General features: G+C 45.0%; 3 protein-coding genes across 6 annotated transcripts; 2 read left to right on the top strand and 1 right to left on the bottom strand.

Annotated features, from left to right (window-relative positions):
- Positions 1-747: 747 nt before the first annotated feature.
- On the top strand, positions 748-5,138 carry ccm2l (CCM2 like scaffold protein). The gene is given in 10 exon segments (XM_053423924.1): positions 748-760; positions 872-984; positions 986-1,279; positions 1,281-1,505; positions 1,977-2,106; positions 2,401-2,464; positions 3,134-3,290; positions 3,508-3,646; positions 4,481-4,628; positions 4,845-5,138. Coding segments are annotated over 10 exon segments (1,416 nt in total). The 3' UTR covers positions 4,978-5,138.
- Positions 5,139-8,123: 2,985 nt separating this feature from the next.
- On the top strand, positions 8,124-23,431 carry cables2b (Cdk5 and Abl enzyme substrate 2b). Its single transcript, XM_053423925.1, has 10 exons — positions 8,124-8,689; positions 16,317-16,412; positions 18,098-18,175; positions 18,386-18,494; positions 18,620-18,788; positions 19,128-19,225; positions 20,143-20,249; positions 20,331-20,450; positions 20,631-20,715; positions 21,012-23,431. Exons 1-10 carry the CDS (start codon positions 8,124-8,126, stop codon positions 21,153-21,155), a joined length of 1,572 nt encoding a protein of 523 aa, XP_053279900.1. The 3' UTR covers positions 21,156-23,431.
- On the bottom strand, positions 21,452-27,693 carry LOC128441854 (CMRF35-like molecule 5). Of its 4 annotated transcripts, none has more exons than XM_053423967.1 (7): positions 27,563-27,693; positions 26,283-26,624; positions 26,002-26,123; positions 25,627-25,756; positions 25,488-25,516; positions 25,220-25,362; positions 21,452-25,089 (listed from the first exon to the last, which is right to left on the bottom strand). In XM_053423967.1, the coding sequence occupies exons 1-6, from the start codon at positions 27,597-27,599 to the stop codon at positions 25,252-25,254; spliced, it is 771 nt and encodes a 256-aa protein (XP_053279942.1). In that variant the 5' UTR covers positions 27,600-27,693; the 3' UTR covers positions 21,452-25,089; positions 25,220-25,251. The 4 variants fall into 4 exon arrangements, with proteins under 4 accessions (XP_053279942.1, XP_053279941.1, XP_053279944.1 ...); XM_053423966.1 differs by having other exon boundaries at positions 25,978-26,123; XM_053423968.1 differs by lacking the exon at positions 21,452-25,089 and having other exon boundaries at positions 25,272-25,377; positions 25,436-25,516; positions 25,978-26,123.
- Positions 27,694-27,921: the final 228 nt, after the last annotated feature.

A 27,921-nucleotide genomic window follows, 5' to 3' on the forward strand; every position in this document is an offset into this window, starting at 1 on the left:
ATCCATCTATCTATCTATCCATCTATCTATCTATCTATCCATCTATATATCTATCTATCTATCTATCTATCCATCTATCTATCTATCTATCTATCCATCTATCTATCTATCTATTTATCTATCCATCTATCTATCTATCTATCTATCTATCCATCTATCCATCTATCCATCTATCTATCTATCTATCTATCTATCCATCTATCCATCTATCCATCTATCTATCTATCTATCTATCTATCTATCTATCTATCTATCTATCTATCTATTTATCTATCTATCTATCTATCTATCTATCTATCTATCTATCTATCTATCTATCTATCTATCTATCCATCTATCTATCTATCTATCTATCCATCTATCTATCTATCTATCTATCTATCTATCCATCTATCTATCTATCTATCTATCTATCTATCTATCTATCTATCCATCCATCTATCTCTCACATGCTGTAGAGGTCACTCACTGTTTGAAACTGTTCTACTCACATTTTCTTTCTGGATGAAGAAATGAACTCTTTCCAACAGAGCTTAATCAGTTGGCTAGTTAGCTTAGCATTACAATTACAAAAGGGGAACCAGCTGGTTGTTGAGGTAAAGTAAACAGAAGCTGTGTTTGTTTCAGGTTGACAGACACATATTAAACTGACAGTAATCTTCTCATCCAAACTCAAAAAGTTGAGTCAGCACATTTCCCAAAGTTCTGACTCATCACCAAACATCAAGAAGAGTCCTGCTGCACTTAATGGGACATCGCTGTAAACACGAGTGGCCACAGGGGGCGCTGTAACTACATTAAAGAATAATGTTTTTATAGTCTCTTCTGCTACTGAAAATCAAATCACAATATTTCATCCCTCGTCCCACAGGTCTGAACGTGGACACTGTGGTTGCCGGGGACGACAGCCTGGACAGGAAGAAGCCGACAGCCATCGATGGGCGTCGCCAAACAATGAGCTGCAACGCCGACCCGCGGCCAGCAGGGGGGCACCATGGAGCGGCGACACACCATCTGTGGAGTGGACTGGAGGCCGTCACTGTCCAGGAGTACCAGGAGAAGAACCTGAGCGTGGACCGGGGGGGTGGAGGGGGGAGGAGGGGGAGGAGGGGGAGAGAGAGGAGGAGGAGGTAGTCTGGAGAGGAAGAGGGTGGGAGGCAGCTGGGAGAAGAGGCAGCAAACACGTAAACCTGGAGGCAGCTGGGAGAACCGCAGGGCGAGGCCCGTGAGCGGGAGCTGGGGGGTGGGGGGGGGAGGAGCTGGGAGCTGGGAGAGGAGGCATGGAGGAGGGGGGGGGAGGAGGGGGAGGAGGAGGGGGCAGCTGGGAGAGGAGAGGAGGAGGAGGAGGAGGAGGAGGAAGCTGGGAGCGACGACAGGCCTGCACAGGAAGCTGGGAGCGGGGGAAGAGCTACGGCAGCTGGGAGAGGAGGAACCACAACCCGCTGGAGCCCACGCCCCGCCCGGACGCCTACTGCAACCTGGTCATCCTGGCTGTGGACAACCGGGTGCGTGGCCGTCAGTGATCAGGGGCTGAACCCTACGGAGGCCGAACACACAACGTGTGACTTCCAGTTTAACTTCACAACGTCGTTGATTTCACTTAAAGTCCGATGAGAAGAGAGAGAGACCACACTCACATTAGTATGTCCCCCCCCCACGCACCAGGTCGGTGGTTCGATCCTCGATACAGTGAGCAAAGTGTCCGTGGCCACCGAACCAAACTGCCCCTGAACACAGTGTGAGAGGGAATCTGCAGCACATTGTGTTGCTGTGCGATTGTGTGTGTGAGTGAGTGTTGTTTACAGTCCTCAACCTGTAGGCCGTTAGCCTAGCTTAGCATTAAGACTGGAAACAGGAGGGCAAATTAGCCTCACTCTGCTGTAAAAAGACATTTAAGTTTTGTTCTTCATGCTAAGCTAGGCTAACCTCATCGTGTGTGTGTGTGTGTGTGTGTGTGTGTGTGTGTGTCTGTACAGGACGCTGCAGAGGAATACTGTTCTCTGATCTGTCAGATGTTCCAGATCATTTATGGCCATCAGACCATTGAGTGTGTGGACAGGGCGGGGTTTCACCACACCATGCCGGACCGCTATTGGCTGCAGAGGAGTGAGTAAAACACGGTCGTCAGAATGGAAATATAGTTTTATTTTCAAATCTGAAATCAGAAAATGTTTTTTCAGATCGTTGATTTTGATTAAATGTTGGTATAATATTTTTTATGGCTATAAGATATCAGTGAATCAGTTTTAACCTGCTTTAAATTTAAGGTTTTTAATTGGGTTTCGACCTATACTGCAGCCAGCCACCAGGGGGGGTGCTGTGTTCATTTACAGTGTGATGTCTCGCTCTTCATCGTGTAGTTGTTGTATTAAAGTGTGTGTCTTTGTGTTTTTTGTGCAGGTGACAGTTGTTTGAGCGACAGTTCGTTCAGTTATGATCCAGAGTTCAGCTGCTGCAGCTCCTAGTGAGTCACAAACACACAACTTCACATGTTCACCACACAATGTGTTTTCCTTGTTGTTCAACACAAAAGTGTCATCGATATCAAAATAGAATCATTGACACAAATCAATCAGGGATCATCTTATGAAGCATATCTGTGTTTTATGTGAAACGTTAATGTTTGGATCAGGAATCATCCTCTACTCATAGGTTCACATCTCATTGACTGAGGTTTTTCTTCATTTGGTCAATGGCTTGATTCCTCCACACTGGCGCCACCAGGTGGCTGGAGACAACATGTTTTCAGGTTGTCCATCTACAATATTCAGTACAAATGAGAAACTCACAGATTCAATGATCAGAGGTCAGAGGTCAAATTTTAAAGTTGGGAATCCTTTTGATTGATTGATTGTATGAAGGAAGATTTACTCTCTCTCTCTCTCTCTCTCTCTGTCCCTCTCTCTCTCTCTCTCTCTCTCTGTCCCTCCTTCTCTCTCTCCCTCCCTCCCCCCCCTCCCTCCCTCTCTCTCCCTCTCCCTCTCTCCCTCCCTCTCTGTCCCTCCCTCCCTCTCTTTCTCTCTCCCTCTCCCTCTCCCTCTCCCTCTCCCTCCCTCCCTCTCTGTCCCTCTCTCTCTCTCTCCCTCTCTCCCTCTCTCCCTCTCTCCCTCCCCCCCTCCCTCCCTCTCCCCAGTGATGGCTCCCAGGAAGCCTTCGAGCTGTACTACAGTGAGACGTACAGTGAGAGCTCCTCAGTGTCTCTGCACGAGTCTCGTCACAGTCTGACCTCAGCCAATGAGCAAGGAGACAGTGACCCCGCCCTGCTGCTGATGCACGAGTACATGATCACAGTGAGTTTATCATCTCATCAAATAATTCAAGACAAATCAATACATTTCTATAAATACAAACAATTAATAACTTGTAATATAAAGTGTGTGTGTGTGTGTGTGTGTCTGTGTGTGTGTGTGTGTGTGTGTGTGTGTGTGTGTGTGTGTGTGTGTGTGTGTGTGTGTCTGTGTGTGTGTGTGTGTGTGTGTGTCTGTGTGTGTGTCTGTGTGTGTGTAGCTGAGAAACAAGCTGAGTGCAGTGGAGCTGCAGCAGTTTGCTGTGTTACTGAGAGAATACAGACTGGGATCAAACATCCACCACTTCTGCTCCGAGCTGCTGCAGCTGTACGGAGACGACCACAAGTTCCTGCTGCTGGGTGAGAGACATAGAGACCAACAGAGAGAGGGACAGAGAGAGAGGGACAGAGAGAGGGACAGACAGAGAGACGGACAGAGAGAGGGACAGAGAGAGAGAGGGACAGAGAGAGAGAGAGAGAGAGAGGGACAGACAGAGAGAGAGAGAGAGAGAGAGGGACAGAGAGAGAGGGACAGAGAGAGAGAGAGAGAGAGACAGAGAGAGAGAGGGACAGAGAGAGAGGGACAGAGAGAGAGAGGGACAGACAGAGAGAGAGACAGACAGAGAGAGGGACAGACAGAGAGAGAGAGAGAGAGAGAGAGGGACAGAGAGAGAGAGAGACAGTCAGAGAGAGGGACAGAGAGAGAGAGAGAGAGAGAGAGACAGACAGAGAGAGGGACAGAGAGAGAGGGACAGAGAGAGAGAGGGACAGACAGAGAGAGAGACAGACAGAGAGAGGGACAGACAGAGAGAGAGGGACAGAGAGAGGGACAGACAGAGAGAGACAGACAGAGAGAGGGACAGAGAGAGAGGGACAGAGAGAGAGAGAGAGAGAGACAGACAGAGAGAGGGACAGAGAGAGAGGGACAGAGAGAGAGAGGGACAGACAGAGAGAGAGACAGACAGAGAGACAGACAGAGAGAGGGACAGACAGAGAGAGGGACAGACAGAGAGAGGGACAGACAGAGAGAGAGACAGACAGAGAGAGGGACAGACAGAGAGAGCGACAGACAGAGAGAGGGACAAACAGAGAGAGGGACAGAGAGAGAGAGGGACAGACAGAGAGAGAGGGCCAGAGAGAGAGAGGGACAAACAGAGAGAGGGAGTTCTGCCTCATGTGTGTGTTTTCCTGCAGGCATGCGTCCATTCATCCCAGACAAAGATGTCGGAGTGTTCGAGAGTTTCCTGGAGAGCATCGGGATCCGAGAGGGCGGGATTCTAACCGACAGCTTTGGACGCATCAAACGCAGCATGAGCAGCACATCCGCCACGGCCATGAGAGGGTACATCCTGCAAACAGGAAGTGAACAGTCTGTCAATCAATTCAATTGATTTTTAAGTCGAATAAATAATAACAATTAATAAAGCACAAACAGTCCCTTAAAAGACAGACACAGACACAGACACACACACACAGACACAGACTCAGAACAATATGAAATATATTGAATTTCCTGAACAATTGTGTGTTTATTTGAAAAGACTCATTTTCTCAGCAGGTACGACAACTCCTCTCACGCGTCAGGATCTCAGGACTTCAACCGACGCATCTCGGACATCGCCCACGACATCCAGGCGCTCGGCTTCCAGGACACACACGGAGACATCGAGGAGGAGGACTACTACCTCTGATGGAGGGACCCTGCCCAAGTGCCTCTGAGCAGCACCGACACGTCACACCACATGATTTCTCCTCAATGTAAACGTCCTGATGTCGGGGCCTTTTCTGATGATGTCACAGTAACTAAGTTATTGATCAGAACAATAAAGTTTTCTTTGATAGATTCCACTGACATCACTGCAGTTTTTCAGTGCATCATTGTTAGAACTTTAAGTGTGGGCATGTTGAGTTAGTATTTTTGAATATTTTTTATTCGTCTTCTTCTGAACATTTTCCAATCATTGTTAATTTCAATGATCCGGTGTGAGAACAGTCAGCTGGTTCAGGACAGAGCTGCTAATATTTGTCTTGTTATACTTTTCAAACATTCAACTTTCTCAATTCTTCAAAAACCTTCAGCTCTTTCAGAAGAACCTACTTCTTCAAACTTTGTGAGATTTCATCTAAGTTGTAAATTCACGTCTCAGCTGCAGAACAAAATGGAAATCCTCAAAAGAAAATAATCTGGGTCAGCTAACTCCTCAGATTAAACTAGACGTGACAAGTGGTTATTTTGGATTCTGATTTGAGTTTCACATTCACAAGGAAAACAAAACACTTTCCACCCGAGAAACAAAAGTTCAACCTTTTAGAAATATGGAGCTGAAACGCTGACTCATGCCTTTATTTCTATTGATGGAGAGATCGATAGATGGATAGACAGACAGACGGATGGATAGACGGATGGATAGATAGATAGATAGATAGATAGATTGACCCCGGCCCTTTGCTCTGCCACTGAACATCAGAGAGAGAGAGAGAGACAGTGCACCATCATTATGTAACAGAACAATACTGTGTATCATCAGCTGTGAGTGTGTCTCTGTGTGTGTCTCTCTGTGTGTGTGTGTGTGTGTGTGTGTGTGATATAAACGTGATCTGCATCAGATTACAGCTCTGTAATCTCTGCAGTCATCCATGTGTCATTGCTTACAATCATATCCTCACCATCCTGCATGGCGCACACACACACACACACACACACACACACACACACACAGTAACACACACTTTCAGTTTTACTGTAAATATTTGTTTAGCGTTTCTCTTTTGTCCGTCATCTGAAAAGATTTGCTGTCATGTACGAAAAGTTATGTGTGAATAAAGTTGTATGGATTGATAGAACAGACACAATGTGCTTTTAAAGTTGCTGTTTGTTAAAAATTATATTTAATCTAAGTTTAGTTTTTTTGTCATTTGTCAAACAGAAATATAATAAAGTCACAATCCGAAGAGAATGGCTCTGGAGGTGCTGCCCACTAGTGGTGTCTCTGTGTATCTCACAACTTGAGCAGCAAGTTTCACTGAAGTTTATTAAAATGTTTCATCACAGCTCGACTGGAAATGAGGATTCACAACATCTGAGTTTAACACACACAGCTCCACACACAGAGGTTTGTGTGTCATGTTGTCGAGGACGAGGGTCACTGTGTCTCCATCCTTCACGTGTCTCATCACAGATAATAGAACACGACTTCACTCAGATGAAAGTTAAACTCCTCTGAGATCAGACAGAAGCACATGAGGCCAGTGGAGGTTTGCGTCCTGCAGGACCTTTGTGCTTCATGTTGTTGTGCAGGACAGGATCAGGGGACGTTAACCGACACTCAGGGATTAAATGATCCTGCAGGTTAGGGTTAGCAGGTTAACAATCATACATCGTGCTCACAGGTTCACTGAGCTCAGTGTTGCTGTCAGTGCAGAAAAAAAAGAATGTTGTTTATTTGGCTGAGACCTACAAACCTGTTTGGTGCGTCCCGGTCAGCAGAACCTGTCCCTCCTCACTGACCCCTGGTGGAGGATTTTAACAACTGGTGTAATTGTTCTTTCGTTTAATATGAATGTGTCCAAACCAGCGCACGTACTTTTATCCCAAGTTGAGAAGCTTCAGTGCTGATCCCTCTTGTATGGAAAGGTTTGATTCTTGTTTTATTGAGTCTGTTTAAAGCTCCTCTTAAGATTAAGATTAAGATGCATTTATTTGTCCCAAACACAGACACACTCATGCAGGTAGGGAAATGTAACCTCTGCTTTTGACCCATCTGGTGCAGGACACACAGAGCAGTGAGAGACCATGTACGGCGCTCGGGGAGCAGATGTTGGGGGAGTAAGGTGCCTTGCTCAGTAAGGCCTAGTGCCCCTGAGTGCTCAGGGGCACTAGGCCTTACTGAGCAAGGCACCTGTACAGGGTGCCACTAGACAGGGTAGGGAGAGTCCTCTTGGATTTTTCCAGGTTCGTCTTTTTGTTGTTTCTCCGTGGAGTCGAACCAGAGACCTTCTCTGCCCATAGTCCAAGTTTCTGCCACTAGTCCACCGCCTCTCCCCTCTTGTATCTGCTGGTTTGGGTCAATAACCCTGAAAAAGAAGAACAGACATGTGGTGAAGATGTGCCTGAAGGACAACATCTGAACGACCTCTCAGTCTGATCCAGAGTCAGAGCCACAAGGAGAGCTCAGTCTAAACTCATCCAACATGCGGATCCCCGTCACACCAGCTGCTGCCACCTGCTCGTGGATCTACAGACTCTGACCAGGAGGCAAGACGTTGAGATGTTAGATCTCCTTCGTCCCTGTGACCATCAGGAGGTCATCTTCACTCCCTCTGTTCAGCTGCATTCTGGGGGATTTTATTCTCTGCTGGCTTTACCACTCACTGGCTCACAGGCATAATGACCTGCACCTTAAAAGTTTCCAAAGGACAACACATTGATCAATTAAAGACATTTACGTGTTAAGTATAGTCTGTTGTTTTGTCTGAGTTAAAGTATTTCTTCTAACAGCACCTCTAACACTGATTGACTATTATAATTATAATTATATTTTTCTCATATTATAAGAGAAGCAAATATTTAATTTGGCAGCAAAGTAAATAAACAGTTAAAATAAACAGTTAAAAGAAACAGTAAGAATCTGAATCAAGTCTAAATATATTTTTTAATAATATCAGTAATTTTCTTCAGTTTATTTGTTTTTCCAAAGCGTTGCCCGAAGGTTCCGGCTCATGACGTCACTGCGCAGTCCCGTCCAGGCCAATGAGCGCAGAGGGGGCGTGTCCTCGCTAGGGTCCGTATGAATAGGTCTGAAAGCGGTGGGCGGGGTCAGTTCCTCAGCAGCGGGACATGGCGGCGGCTGCTGCCGGCACCGTCCCCGGGAGGAGAGCGCTCTGCGCCCGGGAGCCGAGCCGGAGGACCCGGGACCTGTCCCGCCGGAGACAGGCCGCCCTTCTGTTCCTCAGCAACATCTCCCTGGACGGCCGGCCGGTCCTCAGTCTCCCGCTGGAGGACGCGGGCAGCCGCCAGGGAGAGCCCGAGCTGGAGGCAGCAGAGTCCGGCTGTGCTGCCGGGCTGTGTCCGGAGCCTGGGACCGGGACCGGGACCAACTACCGACCGTTCCCCGGCTTGTTACTGTCCGTGAGCTGTGGCAGCGTCGCCCCGACCCCGAGGACCGGACTCCCCGTCCTGCCCATCCTCGTGCTGCCGTCCGACCCCGCGCTGAACGAGGTGGGGACCGGGGAGCTGCTGCTGGACTGCCGCCGGGGCTCCGTCCCTTCCCCGGGGAACAGCCACCTGCTCCCCCCGTCCCCGTCCAACGTCAGCCTGCTGCCATCGCCGCTGGGACCGCGGAAGTCCTCCACCCTGCTGTCGGTCCAGAGCTGCAACTCGGTGTCCTCGGAGCCGAGACAGAGGTGAGACACCCGGCGGAGTTCACTTCTGTTGTCCGTCAGTCTGATTGTATGATCTCTGTGACACACACACACACACACATGCACAGGCACACTGGTTCTTAACTGAATGGATCTGGACTGAATCTGGACTGAATCTGACTCTGGATCTGGACTGTGTGTGAACTGGTCCTCGTCCTCCTCAGTGTTTGTGGAGCAGCTCCAGACTCTCTGGTGATATTGAGGACATGTGATAACCCTAACCCTCTCTAGATGGTCAGGACAGTTCAGAGGACGTCTCTGGTCCACATGGTTCTGGAGGTCACAGGGAGCTCAGCTGTTGACCTCTGAATGTGCTGAGTCATGTTGTGAGGAGTGCTCGGTCATGATAACACCAGGTGAAGACTTTAAAGACCAGGATCAGTCACCTTGTCTCAGAAGCTTCTCGAGGAAACGCTTCATCATTATTATTAATATATTTTTAGAAACATATATATTTAGTTCATCTGATTGCAAACAAACAACAATAATAAACTCTTAATATGGTACAGTTCAATAGGAATCAGTCAAAAGCAGTTTGTAGATCAACATGAGGGCAGAAGCAAACTAAGAAGTGTAGAAATGTTACAGATGAGAAATGAATAAAAACATAATAGAGATCATAACCTCAAAAAACGTTTTATCAAGTCGACTGTGGCACAACAACAACAGATGTTTCTCACATCAGGTGTTTACTGTCGTCTGCTGAGTGACGAGGCCGAAGCAGCAGCAAAAGAACAAGAGGTTGACTTAGTGTGTGTGTGTCTGTGTGTGTGTGTGTGTGTGATGGGGGGGGGGGGATCAGCTTGGTCACCGTGCTGGCAGTGTATCAGACTCACAGAGTGTCAGCTCTGCAGAGATAAACCTGGATTAACCTATTTACACTGAACAACAGGCAGGGGAATTAGCAGCTCATCAGTCTGCTGCTGTTTGACTTCCTCTGATCCAGATTATTATTCACTATCAGAATCACTGATGATATTATATTCATGATGCTCCTGGATCTGCACCTGAATTCAAAGAGTTCTTCTCTGAGCTGTGTAACCCTGCTGGGGGGGGGGGCACTCAGTGGAATCACAGTTGTGTGGTTGAACCCTGTCACTATGTCTACTGTCATACACACTGAAGGTAGAATTAGGTCTGTTGTTTCTGCTGAGTCATGTTGCTGGTCCCAGTGAGATGCCCAGCTGTTTACTGTCATGAGGAGTCCAGTAACTAACCAGTGGTGGATCACTTATCACTGTGGATTGAAATGGGATTTACAAGAAACCAGTTCTCCTTGGAATGACGTGCTGTCATCAGAAGCTGCTGCTCAGCAAGAGGAGGAGCAGGTGAAGAGATTCAACCTGCACCTCCTCTTCACCTCCTCTTCACCTCCTCTGCACCTCCTCTTCACCTCCTCTTCACCTCCACTCTCGTTGTGATGAAGGAGTCGATCGAGTGTGTGAAGTCCTTCCAACTAACCAGTCAGCAAACGGCTTCATTAGGTGAACACACACACAGTGGAGCTGGTGAGCTGGTGCTGTGCTGGGAAGTGTGTGAGCCTTCTGGACTGGTAATGAGCCCACTGGACTGGTAAAGAGCCCACTGGACTGGGAAAGAGCCCACTGGACTGGGACTGAGCTTCGTGAGTTGAGTTTTCTGGACCAGCTTCATCATTTTTTTTCATGAAAGTTCTGGTTGGTTTATTGTTATTCAGGTCAGGCTCATACTTTGATATTTCTGTGTTTTAACTGCAGATATTTCTTTTTAGTCCATGACAGTCTCCTGTTTCAGGGGAGACTAAATAAAGGTTCTGGAGGTTCTGTATGTGAGAACCCAAATATCAGAGTCAGTTGCTCTGGACCTTGAACTGTTCTTGTAAAATGTCCAAGTGTCTGAGTTGTTTCCCTCGTCCACCTCCCTCAGGGGAATGTCTTCTTCTCCCAGTGGCTGAACTCAGAGCTGCTAAACCTTTCTAGTCCTTGTATTGTAGTAAAGAGATTATTTTGGCTAAATAACAATATTCATGTCAAACTCCAGACTTATCGAGGTCGGTGCTTCAGTCAAATCAGCTCTTCATGTCCATCATGTCTTCTGTCCTTCATGATGTATGATGCAGGCTCATTCTGGGCAGACTGACTGGGACCATGATCCAATTAGGACGTCAGGTCGAGTCCTCAGTGTGTGAACGTTGAGGGATTAATCAGAGCAGGGTCCTCTGGACTCTGGACCAGAGGACCAGTCCAGAACTGATCCTAACCCTAACCCCACAGGCCTCTTGGCTCGGGTGGTTTCCGCTGCCCGATGCTATTCTTAGTTAACTGGATGTGAGCTGTCATCACACAGATATAAACCACTGATTCACTGGTCCTGAACCTGTTCACACAGCAAGAGCTGGAACATCAGACCGGTGACAAGGAGATGAGGTTAGTGCTCAGTCATACAGAGAGAGTCCAGCTCTTCACCTCTGAAGGAGTCCCGGGTCTCATGTAGAACCGCTGCCTCCGCTGGGAACCGGACCGGACTGGTGCGCCACATCTCACGCTGGGATTTATTAAAACTAACTTGAAGGGAAACTCTGACCCAATGTGTACGACCGTGTGGAGACGTGAGAGAGGCCACGCAGACATGAGGTGGTAGAATATCTTCAATGTTGTTTCAACAATGTGCAAACTCACGTTATCGATCTTACACACGATGCATGGCTAACGCTGTGTCATAGTTCCTTCCCAGTACGATGTCATATGGGTTCCCACTCTTCACTCAGCCCCCCCCCCCCCAGCTGGTACCAGTCCAGACTCCTCCCTCTCTCTCTAACACACAAACACACACACAAGTTGACTCTGTGTGAGTTGTTTTGTTACTGGATTTGTTGCCTGAAGCAAAACTCGTATCAGATTCAGCAGTAACGCTGGTTAGAGTCGAGATAGACACACCTCCCTGGACGACACACACACACACACACACAGTTTATAAGAACAGACAAACCTGTGTGTGTGTGTCTGTGTGTGTGTGCTTGTCCAAACATGCATGCCTCACCAGTGAAAACAGCTGAATCTGCCACCACACCCTCAACATGCAGACGACTTCCCTTCTCTACGTCTTCATCGTGTGGCGGAGGTCACGTGACCTTCACTGTTCAAGGTGACCTTCACTGTTCAAGGTGACCTTCACTCAGAGGTGAGACAGGCTGGAACGTCCCTGTGAGCTCGTTGTGTTCCACAGTCAAACGTCCAGGTGTCCTCATGTCTTTGTGTTACTGCTCTTAAGTCATGGGAATGATAAAAGTTTGCTGCTGACTGTGAACACACAACTTACTTTGTTCTCAGTTCGACCAACACAGGGTCAGGGTTGAACGACACATCTCCTGAATTAAAGGTGGATTTTCAGGTGGTGTGCATTTTAAAATCCACTGTGATTATTTATCATGTCCCATTCGCTGACCTGGAGGAGATGAGCTGTACTGCAGCCAGCCACCAGGGGGGGTCTGAGATGTTCATGTCCATCTTTATTTACAGTCTGTGACTGTGGACATGAAGCTGATTGTGTTACTTAACACAATGATTCAAAGAGCCAGACTATTGTAGATATTTTTATTTTCAGATATACTGGAGAGTACATTTCTGAAACCAGTATATCAGCCAACAAATACATCGTATAAATACTCGACATGTGTATTTAAATGTTGTCTTCTACACATCCTGCCTGTTTCTGGACTTGTTGTTTGTGTTGGAGATGAAACACAAACTGAGGAGAGGAGGAGAAGAAGAGAGGGAATCATTATTTTAGTAGATTGGGCAGAAGGAGAAGCAGGAGGAGTTAATCTGGTGATGTAAGACACAACAGGCTTGCTGGGTAATCTGCTGTGTGTGTCTGCTGTGTGTGTCTGCTGTGTGTGTCTGCTGTGTGAGTCTGCTGTGTGTGTCTGCAGTGTGTGCAGGATGAGGATTTAGACAGCAAGATGTTAATCTATGGTCCGTGGGTTGGGGGTGAAGCTTTAGTCTTTAATAAGGGTATTTAAGTAAAGGTGTGTGTGTGTGTGTGTGTGTGTGTGTGTGTGTGTGTGTGTGTGTGTGTGTGTGTGTGTGTGTGTGTGTGTGTGTGTGTGTGTGTGTGTGTGTGTGTGTGTGTGTGTGTGTGTGTGTGTGTGTGTGTGTCCTATTTTTAGCTGAAACAACAGCAGTGGTTATTAATATAACTGGTTTGTTCCCAGGCTCTCGCTGCCTCTGACCTGAACTGGTTCCTGTTCTTCCTCTTTCACCTGCTGCTCTCATCTTCTTCTTTGTTCAGTTTATCGGCCGGTGGCAACATCAAGGTTCATCTTCATCATCAGGTTCATCTTCACCATCAAGGTTAATCTTCATCATCAAGGTTCATCTTCATCATCTGGTTCATCTTCACCATCAGGTTCATCTTCATCATCAGGTTCATCATCACCATCAGGTTCATCATCACCATCAGGTTCATCTTCATCATCAGGTTCATCTTCACCATCAGGTTCATCTTCATCATCAGGTTCATCATCATCATCAGGTTCATCATCACCATCAGGTTCATCTTCACCATCAGGTTCATCTTCATCATCAGGTTCATCATCACCATCAGGTTCATCTTCATCATCAGGTTCATCATCATCATCAGGTTCATCATCACCATCAAGGTTCATCTTCACTATCAGGTTCATCATCATCATCAGGTTCATCTTCAACATCAGGTTCATCATCACCATCAGGTTCATCATCATCATCAGGTTCATCTTCACCATCAAGGTTCATCTTCATCATCAGGTTCATCATCATCATCAGGTTCATCTTCACCATCAGGTTCATCTTCATCATCAGGTTCATCTTCATCATCAGGTTAATCTTCATCATCAGGTTCATCTTCATCATCAGGTTCATCATCCAGCAGTACAGAGAATATAATCAACAGAATAATCTTAGTGTTAAAAGTCAGAAAAGGCCTTGTGCTGAACGGGTTGTTGGTTCAATCCCCACAGAGAAGTGGCTCGCTGGATGTTTCCCGTTCCAACAGAAGGAAAACGTTCCTCCACATGTTGGGGAGATGAAGCCGACTGGTTCTCATGGAACTGGTTGGACTGGGTCGATCAGGAGCTCTGGGACACTTTCAAAGAGACTGTGTCACACTGTGTCATCATCATCGTGTGGGGGGGGGGTCTTTGTGGTCCATCCAAAAATGAAGATTGTAGGTGTCAATCATGAGCTCAGTTGATGACTGTCACTGCTCGTTATAAACCTCTGGGACCAGCTGAGAACGTCTCGTCAGCTTTGTGATTTACTTTGATATAGTTTCTCATTTTAATCATCATTTTTACAATTATTTTATCACAACAAACTTTTTGCTGCTTGTGTTCACATCACATCTTTTCTTTTAAACAAGATCTGAGGATCTGGAGGTTCGATCCCCGGCTCCTTCAGTGGTAAATCGCTCTTTGATGGGTTGATGACACTGGAAAAGATCTCTACAAACACACACACACACACGCACACACGCACGCACACACACACACAGACACACAGGGTAATAAGGTCACTTTATGTTTTGGATGCTGGCAGTTGAAAGTCGGAGTCCGGCTGAATCCTGCTCAGAGGCACCGCTTCTCTAAATGTGTCACAGCCGCCATATTTGTGTTTCTCCTGAATACCAGACGACATCATCATCATCATCATCATCCTCATCGCTCCGGGCCACAGGCTCTGTTCCCACCAACAGAAACATTCCAGAACGACTGTTCCCATGGAACTGGGAATGTTCCGTCACGTGAGCCTGACCACAGTAGACACCAATATTAATAATACATATAGAGCCTCTCACGGGACCAAAGGACACTTCACATATGTCTGTGAGGACCAGACAGAAGATCTCCTCCAAAAGGCTGGAACATTAACTGAGGCCAAAGAACCTCGTGAAGAGCTGGAGCTTGAGGAGCTTCCTGAAGATCTCGAGGAGAAAATCACTAGAAACTCACTTTTGAATAATACATCTGGAAAAGTGTTGTTGTTCTGAGTATTGTTTACTTATGTCAGTGTTATGACATCATATTTACAGCTTTCAGTGTGTTTATGGATCTGAAGGATGGAGATAGATTTACTGTCACTCTGTGTGAACACTAGAGAAGGTTTAACACGTGATCATCCTTCCAGCAGAGGGCAGGTCATCCTTCACACATGTGGTCAGAGGTGTGTCCACGCTGGGAACACGCCTCCTGAATCTGTTTCCTGTGACCATGTGATCAGAGCTCACTTCTCGCTCCATCGAGTTCTCAAGGAGGGATGTGACCATGGCCTGTGACACGATGTAGGTCAAAGGTCATCAGCTGAGTGGGTGGTCCTTCATATGTGACCCCCCCCCCCCCCCCCCCCCCTTGTGTGAGTGGTCAGATCCCAGAGGCTCCGCCCACGTGTGATTAGTTCACTCAGCAGGTCTGAACAGCGTCTGTGACTGAATGAGACTCGTTCCATTCAAGTCAGTTTCATTTGTGTAGAATCAAATCACAAGATGATCTCAGATCAGTTTACATGATGAGGTTGAGACACATCTCTCCATCCAGATGTTCAGCTTCTTCAAACATCTGCAGAGCAACGAGTCACACACAAGTGATTTAAACTTCCTGTGGTGCGGAATCATCCGACCAGTAACAGATGCTGTGTGTGTGTGTGTGTCTGTGTGTGGGTGTGTGTGTCTGTGTGTGTGTGTGTCTTGTGTGTGTGTGTGTGTCACAGTTGTTTAACTGCTTTGTATCTTACGAGAAAGTCTGAGTGATCAGCTTCAACCATAACTCATGTTTTCATCTTGCTCTTCCTACGCAGTGTGATATTTAGATTTTAAATCTGGTCTGACACCAGGTTCACTGTTAATATGTCCAACAGATTATTTTTAATCTGAAAAAGAAACAAATGATCTCCCACCGCTTTACATGGTGGGGGTGGGGGGTGTGCTCTTATACCAATGCGTGTCCTCACTAAGAAGCTGTACAAACGTGTGTGTGTGTGTGTGTGTGATGTCAGTAGTGTTATATAACTGCAGCCATGAGGTCTGTTGTTCTAATCCATGAGGACGACCCAGCTCATAACCTGACCTTCAGCAGACACACAGACAGACACACACATACAAACACACGCACACACAGTCACACACACATACAGACACACACAGTCACACACATACAGAAACGCACAGTCACACACAGACACATACATACAGACACACACAGTCACACACAGACACACACACAGACACAGACATACACATACACACACATACAGACACACACAGTCACACACAGACACACACACACACAATTCCATAACATTTCTTTAAAGTCACAGATTTAAATGTAAGAAGCGTGTTTGTCTGTTCTGTGTTGTTGTTTGTTTCTCTGTGTACTTCTAGGACATGTGACCTCTGACCCCTTCAAGGAACCTGGGATTTAATTGTGTTTTTTGTTAGAAGCTGCCTTTGGTCTGAACCTTTACATAAAACATTTTAATCTATAATTAATTGTAACACCCTCGTCTTCTATTGGTCAACAGAGAAAGTTGTGTCTGTGTGAGAACTTGTGTTTGTTACACTAAAGAATGTGTCATTAATCTGTGTGTGTCCTCCTCAGGACTCGTAACCTCTCTGGTGGTTCTCCCAGACCTCGACACACAAAGAAGACGCACTTCATCAAGAACATGAAGCAGTACGACACCAGAGGCAGCAGGTGAGACATCATCACAACTTAATTTGTGTAGCACGAGGTTACAAAGGGGTTCACACAAAAAGCCGTGGGGAAATTAAGAATGGATTGTAATAAAAGATATTTTAATTTAAGAGACCAATCATAACATAAGCCTGGGGCCTGACAGGGTAGACAAGTTACACACACATCCACTGGTATGAACTGTGTGAGTTGTGTATGAACTGTGTGTTGTGTATGAAATCATAATTACTAATAAAGTGTTAATATGAAGCGTGATGTCATGAGTGGCGAAGTGACAGCAACAGATGAGTCACGTTTCCAACTGATCTGCTGCTTCCACTCGACTCTGGTGACTTCCTGCTCCCGACTTTCCCATGCACCAGTGTGTGTTTGTGTGTTACAAACGACAGGATGTGTGTGTGTGTTACGGACTACAGGATGTGTGTGTGTCTCTGAGGGTTCAAGGTTTGATTTGGATCTTTTGAAACAGAGCCTCTGTCTCAGCCGGGTCATGTTTGTAAATCACAGTTTGGATTAATCAGCGTCTGGAGACGTTTCCTCTAAACAGACGATGAAGATGAAGACTTCATGTCTTAAAGATGAAGAAGATGATTTCCTGTGGGAAGAGAAGACGACTGTAACGTGATGTGAAATGAATCCTCCTGGGAGAAGTGTAGTTAATTATTACCAGGTGATGAAAGAAGAAGAAATTAATTAAAAGTTAAAGTAGAACATCGCTCATTAAAAGTGACAAACTAAATCAATCAGTTCTGTCTCTGAGCCGTGTCCCATTGTTATGATGTTGAAGGTTCTGGGTCCATGTCTCCATCTGTGGGTTTCCAATGTTTTATTTTCTCATATTAGTCAGATGATGTGACGTCACTGCCGAAGGACGAGTTTATAGAGTCTCTCTCTCTGTCTCTCTGTCAGTCCCTCTGTCAATCTCTCTGACTCTCTCTGACTCTCTCTCTCTCTCTCTCTCTCTCTGTCAGTCTCTCTGTCAATCTCTCTGACTCTCTCTGACTCTCTCTCTCTCTCTCTCTCCCTCTCTGTCAGTCCCTCTCTCTCTCTGTCTCTCTCTCTCTCTCTGTCTCTCTGTCAGTCCCTCTCTCTCTCTGTCAGTCTCTCTGTCAGTCTCTCTGACTCTCTCTGACTCTCTCTCTCTCTCTCTCTCCCTCTCTGTCAGTCCCTCTCTCTCTCTGTCTCTCTCTCTCTCTCTCTCTCTCTCTCTCTCTCTCTCTCTCTCTCTGTAGAGATAATGACTGTAAACATTTTCCTCTCAGACACGATTCAAGCAATCAATGCTGATCTAAAGGGATTTAATCTCCTGACACACACACACACTTATTTACACACACCAATTATAGCAACATGATAACAACATGTCGTGTTGAACCCTACCTCAGGTCTACACATGAGTATGTTGCTAAAACTTGCCGGATATTCATTTTTTATTTGATAGTTGACAGTTGTCCTCGAGCTTTAGTCTCCTGAGTTCAGACTGAGTCTCTACAACGTGGACGTTCATGTCCTCATCAGCGTGAAGCTGGAAACATCCTTGAGATGAGGCTTGTGAAGGCCACAGCCTGAGAAGCTCAGTGATGATAGAAGTAGAGTTTTAACTTCTTCCTCATAACGACACAGAAGATGATGACGTTAACACAACAGTTTGTCATGAGTCTTCTTTCTGCTGTTGTGTGTTCCAGGATCGTGCTGATCTGTGCTAAGAGGTCTCTGTGTGCTGCCTTCTCTGTGCTGCCCTACGGAGAGAGCTTCTACCTCAGGTAAGGAAACGTCCTGGTTCTTCTGTGTTACCCTGCTCTGAATGTTCCTCACAAAGACACACACACACACACACACACACACACCTTATGAGGAATCGGTCACCCAGGTGAACACATCTGAGGAGGAGCTGCTGTGGTCCCACCGACTGACCACAGCAGTGACCGTGAAGAAGAACTGATGACTCACACCCTGGTTGTGTGTCGCTGTAGTGACCCGACATTAAACCACCCGAGGAGGAGACACTCGTCTGGAAACATCTCCAACACCCTGGAGATGCTGCCGGGCCTCGAGGGCTTCCAGCTGGAGACGTACGGCCGGGTAAATACACACACACACACACACACACACACACACACACACACACACACACACACACACACACACATCCAGATGATATGATTCCAGCCAGTTCAGGTGCTAATGGAATCCTCTGTCCCTCCCAGTCGGTGTCCTACGCCCAGTTCCTTCACTCCACCAACGCTCTGGTGAGGCAGCAGCCGTGGTCGACCTGTGACCTCACGCTGCAGATCCCCGTGAGCAGGAGCACACACAGCGTGACGGGCCGGGGTCACCCCCCCAGCCGGCTGAACAGCTCCGTGGGCCTGGACCTGGGTAACACACACACACTCTCAAACACACACACTCACACACACACACACTCACACACACACGCTCAAACACACACAAGCATAGAACACGGAAATTCAAATATCTGTTCAACTTCTAAACTTCTCAAATTGTGTTTTATAACTTAATTTATACACAAACATACACGTGCATGTCCAGAGTATGAAGTGTTAACACAAACAGGCTCTGTCGCTGTGTTTGTAAAGATGTGAACATGGATTTACTCATTTGTTTCAAATGTAAAGACAATGACTGATTATATATAATGTATGTGTGTCTGTGTGTGTCTGTGTGTGTCTGTGTGTGCACGTGTGTGTTGTCCAGGTCTGGACGAGGTCACTGACTACGACCCTAACCTCCTCAGCGACCACCAGTGGCCTTGTGGGAAACACAAGCGGGTGCTGATCTTTGCCTCCTACATGGTAACAAGAAAAACACACAGTCACTCAACAGCTTAGTTTCCTTCCTCTGAGTGTGAAGACACACAATGTGTCATCAGAGCAGATCTGAGGTCAGCTGCTCTGTTACTGTCAGAACAGACTCACAAACCCCAGTGTGTCTCACAGATGTTAAAAGGATCAACTTCCTGTTCTTAACTTAACAAGAGACAAACAGGAACTCAGTGATCAGTGATGAAGCTCAGTCCCATGTGAGGAACTGAACACAACAACACAACAACACAACAACAGGATTCACTACATGAGAAGAACCAGTTTGTAACTTCATGTTTAAAGTGTTTCTACATCACGTCTGATGGAGATGAAGCAGCAGATGAACTGAGGAGGTCCTGATGGTAGAAGATGTGAGGAGACATGTTGTGTATGAAGAAGTGTTGTTGTGATCATAAACCAACATCATAGGTCCCTTCAATTCAATCTGCACCAAATCACACACACACGAAAATATCAGGGAATGAATGAATTATTTCATGAGAATTAATTGAAAATATTATATATTAAACACATAAATACATTCATATGTAGTTTGACCATGCAGGGTTCATTTACTTTGTCACGACTGTAAATCTCTTCTTTCCTCTGTTTAAACATTCTTCTCCTCCTCCGCTCCTTCTCTTCTGTTCTCCTTCTGTTCTCCTTCTCTTCTGTTCTCCTTCTCTTCTGTTCTCCTTCTGTTCTCCTTCTCTTCTGTTCTCCTTCTCTTCTGTTCTCCTTCTCTTCTGTTCTCCTTCTCTGTTCTCCTTCTCTTCTCATCTGTTCTCCTTCTCCTCTGTTCCTCTTCTCCTCTGTTCTCCTTCTCTTCTGTTATCCTTCTCATCTGTTCTCCTTCTCCTCCGCTCCTTCTCCTCTGTTCTCCTCCTCTTCTCTCTGTTTTCCATCAGACCACAGTTATTGAGTATGTGAAGCCCTCGGACCTGAAGAAGGACATGAACGAGACCTTCAAGGAGAAGTTCCCTCACATTAAACTCACTCTCAGTAAAATACGCAGGTATTTGGATGAAACTACAAGAGTCTGAACGTTGTGTGTTTGTGTTGTCCACATGAGATTGAGTGTTTGTGTGTCTGTCAGTCTGAAGAGGGAGATGCGAGTCGTGGGGGAGGACTGTGGCCTGCAGCCCGTCACCATCTCCATGGCCTTCGTCTACTTTGAGAAGCTGGTGCTGCAGGGTCGACTCAACAAGCAGAACAGGTGCCATCATAAGATCCATCATTCAGGAGATCCATGTGTTTCTTCTCTGTTGGTTTGAGAAAATTAATGCAGAGCTTCATTAATATTAATTAGGGCTTGAATGTGGATTTGATCTGTTCTCACTGTTACACATGATTCACACGTTCACTCACAACAACTTCCTGACTCGCTCACTCACAGGAAGCTGGTGTCAGCTGCCTGCATCCTATTGGCTGCTAAGATCAGCAGTGACCTGAAGAAACAGGAAGTCAAACACCTCATAGATGTAAGTGACACACACACACACACACATGCAAACACACACACACACACACACACACACACACACACACACACACACACACACACACACACACTTGAGCTGATTGAAGCTGATGGTCCAGTCGAGACAAACTAATACATCTAGTGTTCTTCCTCTTCTTCTTTTTCTTCTTCTTCTTCTCTTTCTCTTTCTCCTTCACTTCTCCTTCTTCTTCTTCTTCTTCTCTTTCTCCTTCACTTCTTCTTCTCCTCCTCCTCCTCCTCCTCCTTCTCCTTCATCTTCTCCTTCTGTCTGTGTAGAAGCTGGAGGAGCGCTTCAGGATCAGCAGGAGGGAGCTGATCTTCTTTGAGTTCACCATCCTGGTGGCCCTGGAGATGGCGCTGTACCTCCCTGAGAGCAAGGTGCTGCCTCATTACCGCCGCCTGGTGCAGCAGCAGTCGTAGCAGTGCCAGGCTCATGAGCACTGCAGCACACCGGTCCCTCCCTTTTCCACACTGTCACAGACGGATCCTCACGATGCCTGGCTCAAAGGCACTGAGGAAGCCCTCTCTGCTCACGACGAGGACACTGCAGTGGGACAGCAGGTCATGTGATGCCTGGCTCATGGGTCAGGAGAGCAGCATCAATTCCCGCCTCCTTCAAACACCAAAGTGATGACACACTGTGAGCGTGAACTTCACCACACGTGGGTTCATGGTTTCTCCTTTATTTGAGTTTCAGGTTCAGAACCAACTTCAGCCAGGAAGCTCCACATGAGTAAAACTGAAACTGTTTAGTTCAGCTCGTTAATCTTAACTTCAGATTATCCTCAGAACACTTTTATCAAAGAGGCATGAAGTCACTTCACAGTGAATAACCAGAGCGACTGTGACAAACAGCTCTGATCAAATCAGATTTAATGTGACTCACACATGTGGCTGTAACATTTTATGCAAAATATCTTTTCACTTCGTCACTGGAGCAGAGAAACATCTAGTTAAGATCTAAGTGTGTTGCACTAATTCATCTTTACATCAAACTGAATCTCTCTTCTTCTCTGCTGAGACTCGTTCCTCTCGTACCTTCGGCTCTGAGCAGATTTTTTTCACTGTACAGGATGTAATTTATAAAATACAGAGATAGTATCAGTGGATACAGAAGAAGACAGTGGATTAATTTAAGAATATTCTTTGATAATAAACTAAATATTTTTGTATTTTATGCTTCAGGTTGGAAACGGTCTGAAGATATTGACTTGGTCATTATCTTCAGACGCTTCCAGACTAAAAATTCATATTGAAGAAAACATCGGATCAATGATAAAAACACATGGTTTTTGATTTTGTGCCACGGATTTAAAACATGGCTTTAAAACTGTTAAATACAAATAACAATGGAATATTACGAAGTTTCCATCAGTGAATCAGAACGTAACAGTTCAGGTAGAAATACAAGAAAATCTGTTCTGCTGCGTATTGGTTCTGTTTCCACGATGAACATCTCACCTGGTTCCTCCTGTTACACCAGTGAACTGTGAACTTTGCACCTGCATCATTATTAATATTGTGCATTTTCTTTTTAAAGTTGGAGGAGACGGTTTCTGTTGTTTTTGCACTTTGACCTTTTTGCTTCACGATCCTATATTTTATCACAAAGTAACGAGCGTAATAATATTTTTCTATATTTTAAGTATCTTATTGTACTATTGTATATTGACGAGTCACTGAAATATATTTATTACTTATGATCCTTGAGGTGATAATCGTGATTCTTCCTCAGAGGTTTGTTCTCTTGTGATTAAGAGACGTTCTCTCTCCAGAGTTTAGACTCTAGTTCTGCTACGTGACCCAAACGTTCCCAGAAGCTTGAAGCTCGAGTCTGGTTCATGTCTCGTTATTTTCAAATATATATAATATAAAAGTAATTCTCCTTCTGCCTGGAGCGATCATCGGCCTTCACGTCAGGAAAGAGACGTTCAGCCAAGTTCATCTTTAATGTTCAGCTTTAATTCACACATGCACCAAATCACACACACTCATAAATGTCAGTCTAATTGTTTTCATCATGAATTATTCTCTGAGATCATCAACCTTGTTTGGGTCGTTCTGATGAAGAGTATCTTCATCTTCACCTGAAGAACCTCACCAGGCTGGAGCTTCAGTTGGTTTTAAATCCACAGTTTAATGGAAAAAGGAAAAAGGATTCTGGGTATTTTGATAAAAAGAAAGTAGAACCAGCACATGATGTTCCAAAGTGTCTTCTCTACATTAGAGTGATATTGATTCTATGCAGCTTTGATCGTGATCAGCTGATCATCGTCCTCCTGTGTTTTACCTTTAATGTGCCACAGACTCCTTTGATCTAAATATCATGTTTCTTCTTTTGTACCAACTCATATTTTCACTGAGGCTGTAAAGGGAAAAATGTGCCAGTTTGTCTTTCATTAATATTATTATGTTATTCATAGTGTGTTTACTTTATAAGTTAGATTGATTTTTGTATGGTGTTTTTTTATTAAATGAGTGGATGCAGTTGTTTTAATAACATGTGACCCTGATCAATATAAAACAAACGTGAATATGGTCAAATGAATTTTATTTTCTCCTGCTCACACAGTGACTGTCACACTGCACTAAGTATATTTATATAAATGTTTTGTAACAGATAAAGACCATAAACTGTTTAAAATGTCCATGTTCAATCAATGTCAAATTTATTTTCAATAAAAATATGTAATTTACTGCTTCTGATGTGTGGAACATGATTTAATGAACTTTAAACCAGAGCAAATGTGTGAATAGATGGGTTTGGCTGTTCAAACTCATATATCTGCCTTGCTTTATTTGCCTCAGGGCATGATGGGAGTTCTCCAGCAGTGCATGATGGGAGTTCTCCAGCAGTGCATGATGGGAGTTCTCCAGCAGTCTAGACTTATAGCAGCATATCTAAGGGATGTTTCAGGACCTGATCCAGAACTAACGATGAGCGTTTTAGGTTTAACCTTGACTGTAGAGATGGTGTCTGAGTCTCGAACCCATGCTGATCATAAAGAATCACACGGATCCAGTCTCGAGGGAACAGATGGACGAGCTCCTCAGGTTCCCTCTGAGACAGGATGTTCCTAATGTTCATGAAACTGTGCTGGTTGAAGAAAGCTGTCCTAGAGACTTGTTCTATATGTGGGTCACATGTCCTGGTCCTAACTCAGGCTCCTCACAGTGGAGCTGGGGACAAACTAACACCAAGGGGACTATCTGGTCCGGCTGTGACCTTCATGATGTTTCAATGAGTCTGATAAACTGGAATCACTCAGAGACTTCCTGTGCTGATCAGGTCCTGAGAACCAGTGATGGGGGAGGAGGACACAGAATCTCCAGCTCGGTGAAAACCAGCTGCAGCTTCTGCTCTGATCCCAGAGCAGCTGATCCCAGAGCAGCTGAGACCAGAGGAGCTGAGACCAGAGGAGCTGATCCCAGAGGAGCTGATCCCAGAGGAGCTGATCCCAGAGCAGCTGAGACCAGAGGAGCTGAGACCAGAGGAGCTGATCCCAGAGGAGCTGATCCCAGAGGAGCTGAGACCAGAGGAGCTGAGACCAGAGGAGCTGATCCCAGAGGAGCTGATCCCAGAGCAGCTGAGACCAGAGCAGCTGAGACCAGAGGAGCTCGGTGTTTCACTTCTACAGAGTCACTGAGCGGCTGCTTCAGATGTGGTGTATGTTAACTAACCAGGTGAATGTTAACTAACCAGCTGTACGAGCTCCTCATAAGGTGAAGAGTATCGGTCCGAGGAAAGAACCTTGTGGAACTCCATGAGTAACTTGTGTGTGCATGGAGGAGTCAAGAGATTCAAGATTCAAGATTTTTATTATCAAATACACAACAATAACATGAAGCTTGAGTCTCAGGCTCTCTTCTAGCAATGCTCAAGTGATTACAACCTATAAAATAAAATAGAAATAGTATCAAATAGAATAAAATAGAATATTTTAGTCATGACTTATTGAAACCTATAAGTACAGTAATTCAGACTAGAGGTAACAAATGCATATAGATAGATACAAAGTTTATTATATTATTTAAAAGTTATTTACTATTTAAGAGTAAACGATCTGTAACATGAAGTTACTGAGTTACAGTTACAGTTACATTTATAGTTACAGTTACAGCTATAGTTACAGTTATAGTTATAGTTACAGTTAAAGTTATAGTTACAGTTACAGTTACAGTTACATTTAACCTGAAGCAAAGTGGAGAACAGAGAACATGAAGCTTCTCCACTGACACAGTTCATCTGTACCTGAGTAACAGTGTCCACATGTCTATAGGGGGCGCTGTGGAGTGAGTCACTGAGGTTAGACTCCACCTCAGTGTCGGTGCACGTGATGGAGTCGACTTCAACCTGCAACAAACAGTTTGAAATATTATAAACATATTTATATTGTTTGTTAATGAGCACTGTCAGTTCAAAGTACTGTCTGTTATGAACTGTATTATTATTAATAATTCTAATGAAGATGTTTGCTGCTCACCTTGTGACCTCAGGATTGTGGCAGAGATCAGATCAGGTTCGGTTTGGTTCACTGAACTGAGCCAGAGAGTAAAGTTCAAACTGCTCCACTGAGGATGACGAGGTCACTCTGACGTCTGCCACCTCCTCGTATTCTGCCTCAACCTGCAAGAGGAAGAGGATCAGCTGGTTTCACTGAGGAAGATGAAGATGATCAGCTGGTTTCACTGAGGAAGATGATCAGCTGGTTTCACTGAGGAAGATGAAGATGATCCAAATGATGAACTCACCTCGTCTTCATCTGGAGGTTCAGGAGACTCTGGAAAACACGATGATCAGAACTCAAATCATTCTGTATATGAAGCTATATGAAGTGTGTGTGTGTGTGTGTGTCTTTGTGTGTGTCTGTAATATTGCATTGTGTATTACCTGTGTGTTTACTGGTTCTGTTCCTGCAGAAAACCATCACAGTCACTGAGAGTGTGATGATGAAGATGATGATGATGATGACACTCACAGTCAGCAGGACAGGTGTGATCTTGTGATTTGTGAACATGGGCTATACAAATAAAATTTGATTGATTGATGTTAGTAACATGAAGTGCATATTAAATCATTCATAGAAACATGAAGCACATATTAAAATCATTAATAGAAACAGGAAGTATGTGTTTAATCCTCCGAGCATCACTTCCTTCCTCTTCAGACCCGATGACATCACGATGAGTTTGAACGTGACTTTGTTCATTTTTCAGTTTCCTGATGAAAACACCTTCTTACCTTCTTACTGGTAGTCATCTGCACCTGAGGAGCAGATGACTGCTCACTGGTTTCAGGAGAGCTTGAGGTGGGAGCAGTGGTTGTGGCTGCTGGGAGAGATGTTGGAGAAGGTTCCACTGGCCTGCTCGGTGTCGAAGAAGGTGAAGCTGTGAAACAATTACAAACACAACATATATACACAAACACATATTGTTACATTATCACCAGAGTAAAGGAGATTATGTAAACTATGATTTGGTGATGGTCAAATAAAATAGATTCATAGAATATTTGTAGAATCTGAAACAGTTTGTGTAGAAACTCACCGTCTGTGACGATGATCTCAACCTTTTCGTTTCCGTCTGGACGAGGAAAACTTCTCTTCAAACCACACGTGTACTTTCCAGAGTCGGACTTCTTCAGATCTTTTATTTTCACATGAACAAATGTAAGAGATACTGGAAAAGTTCCTTCTTCATATTTGATGCTGTATCTGTCTCTCTGAGCTGAGTCGTCTTTTGTCTCAATCAGGACGTCTCCGTCTTCACACGACTTCCTGCAGAAAAGCTTCTTCCATCCAGATAAGCTAAATGAACAGCTGACTGTGACAGATCCTCCTTCAGGTCCAGTGAACACAAGCTCAGTGAGACCGTCCTGCAACAAGGAGCCTGAAACATCAACACTCCTCCAGGTTAGCAGACGGGACACGGACCAAAGTCAGAAACCAAAGCACACGTTCAATAAATGATTCTCAAAGATGATTCTGTCTTTTCAGGTCGTTCTCATCTCACTGAGGTTTGTTCAAGTTTCTGATCAGTTTGGTCCTCATCAGTTATTGATGATATAAAAACAGGCTGAGAAGTGATGATTGACAGCTGAGACTGACTCTTGATTGACAGCTGAGACTGACTCTTGATTGACAGCTGACACTGACTCCTGATTGACAGCTGAGACTGACTCCTGATTGACAGCTGACACTGACTCCTGATTGACAGCTGAGACTGACTCCTGATTGACAGCTGAGACTGACTCCTGATTGACAGCTGACACTGACTCCTGATTGACAGCTGAGACTGACTCCTGATTGACAGCTGAGACTGACTCCTGATTGACAGCTGACACTGACACCTGATTAACAGCTGACACTGACTCTTGATGTTTTCTCTTCACAGCTTTAATGTCACTTCAACAAATTCACAGAGACGACTTCTTTTCGTTCATTTCCTGTTTTGTCTCAGGTTGAATCGACGTCTGGGGACAAATAAAAGTCTAAATATGACTTAAAGAAATTTATATAAAATCAAATAAATAGATTGAATGATTGTTTCAGGAAAAGATGAAATGAAACAAATAATAATTGTATCACACAAATTAAAGAAACTGAATTCTTGGAAACACTGTGTCACAGGAAATGAGTGAAACATGAGTCGATCACTTCTGCTGATAAACTACTTTGAACCTGAGGTCATGAAACAGAACGAGTGAGAGAGACGGAGGAGATGAATGGAAACACAATTAAATATTAATAACTTCAAAGAAACACGATCAAATCTTATCAACTTCAAAGAAACAACAGAGATTCAGAGAGAAAGTAAAATCAACTCACTGAGAGAGAAGAAGAAGAGGAGGAGACGAGCGTTCATGTTGAGGACTGAAGCTCTAACGCTGCTTCACTTCCTGCTTCACAGGAAGTCACCAAACTGTCACTTCTCTAAAGGACCTGAAGAAGAACCGCCCCCCCCCCCTCCCCCCCGCTTGTTCACGCAGCGCTTCACATTCTTTCTTCTGTAACTTACAACTTATTCCTCAAACTCATTTATTGGAATCATCAGAAAAATGTGATCAAGATTAAAATAAAAATGAGAAGAAATTCTCTGAAGACTTAAACAAGCAGGTCAGTGACCTTTGACCTCTGACCTTTGACCTCTGGATCCAAACAGTTCATCTGTGAACGTTTACACCAAA

This window comes from Pleuronectes platessa, chromosome 6 (assembly GCF_947347685.1).
Source record: "Pleuronectes platessa chromosome 6, fPlePla1.1, whole genome shotgun sequence".
NCBI lineage: Eukaryota > Metazoa > Chordata > Actinopteri > Pleuronectiformes > Pleuronectidae > Pleuronectes > Pleuronectes platessa.

Excerpts from the sequence above, each read along its gene's own strand:
- cables2b (XM_053423925.1), top strand. The coding sequence starts at position 8,124 with ATGGCGGCGGCTGCTGCCGGCACCGTCCCCGGGAGGAGAGCGCTCTGC. Across the intron at positions 18,789-19,127 it reads CTCCGTGGGCCTGGACCTGG|GTCTGGACGAGGTCACTGAC; the intron begins GTAACACACACA and ends TGTGTTGTCCAG. Across the intron at positions 20,716-21,011 it reads AAGTCAAACACCTCATAGAT|AAGCTGGAGGAGCGCTTCAG; the intron begins GTAAGTGACACA and ends CTGTCTGTGTAG.
- LOC128441854 (XM_053423966.1), bottom strand. The coding sequence starts at position 27,599 with ATGAACGCTCGTCTCCTCCTCTTCTTCTTCTCTCTCA. Across the intron at positions 26,625-27,562 it reads CCTCTTCTTCTTCTCTCTCA|GCTCCTTGTTGCAGGACGGT; the intron begins GTGAGTTGATTT and ends TTGATGTTTCAG. Across the intron at positions 26,124-26,282 it reads TGAGATCATCGTCACAGACG|CTTCACCTTCTTCGACACCG; the intron begins GTGAGTTTCTAC and ends ATTGTTTCACAG.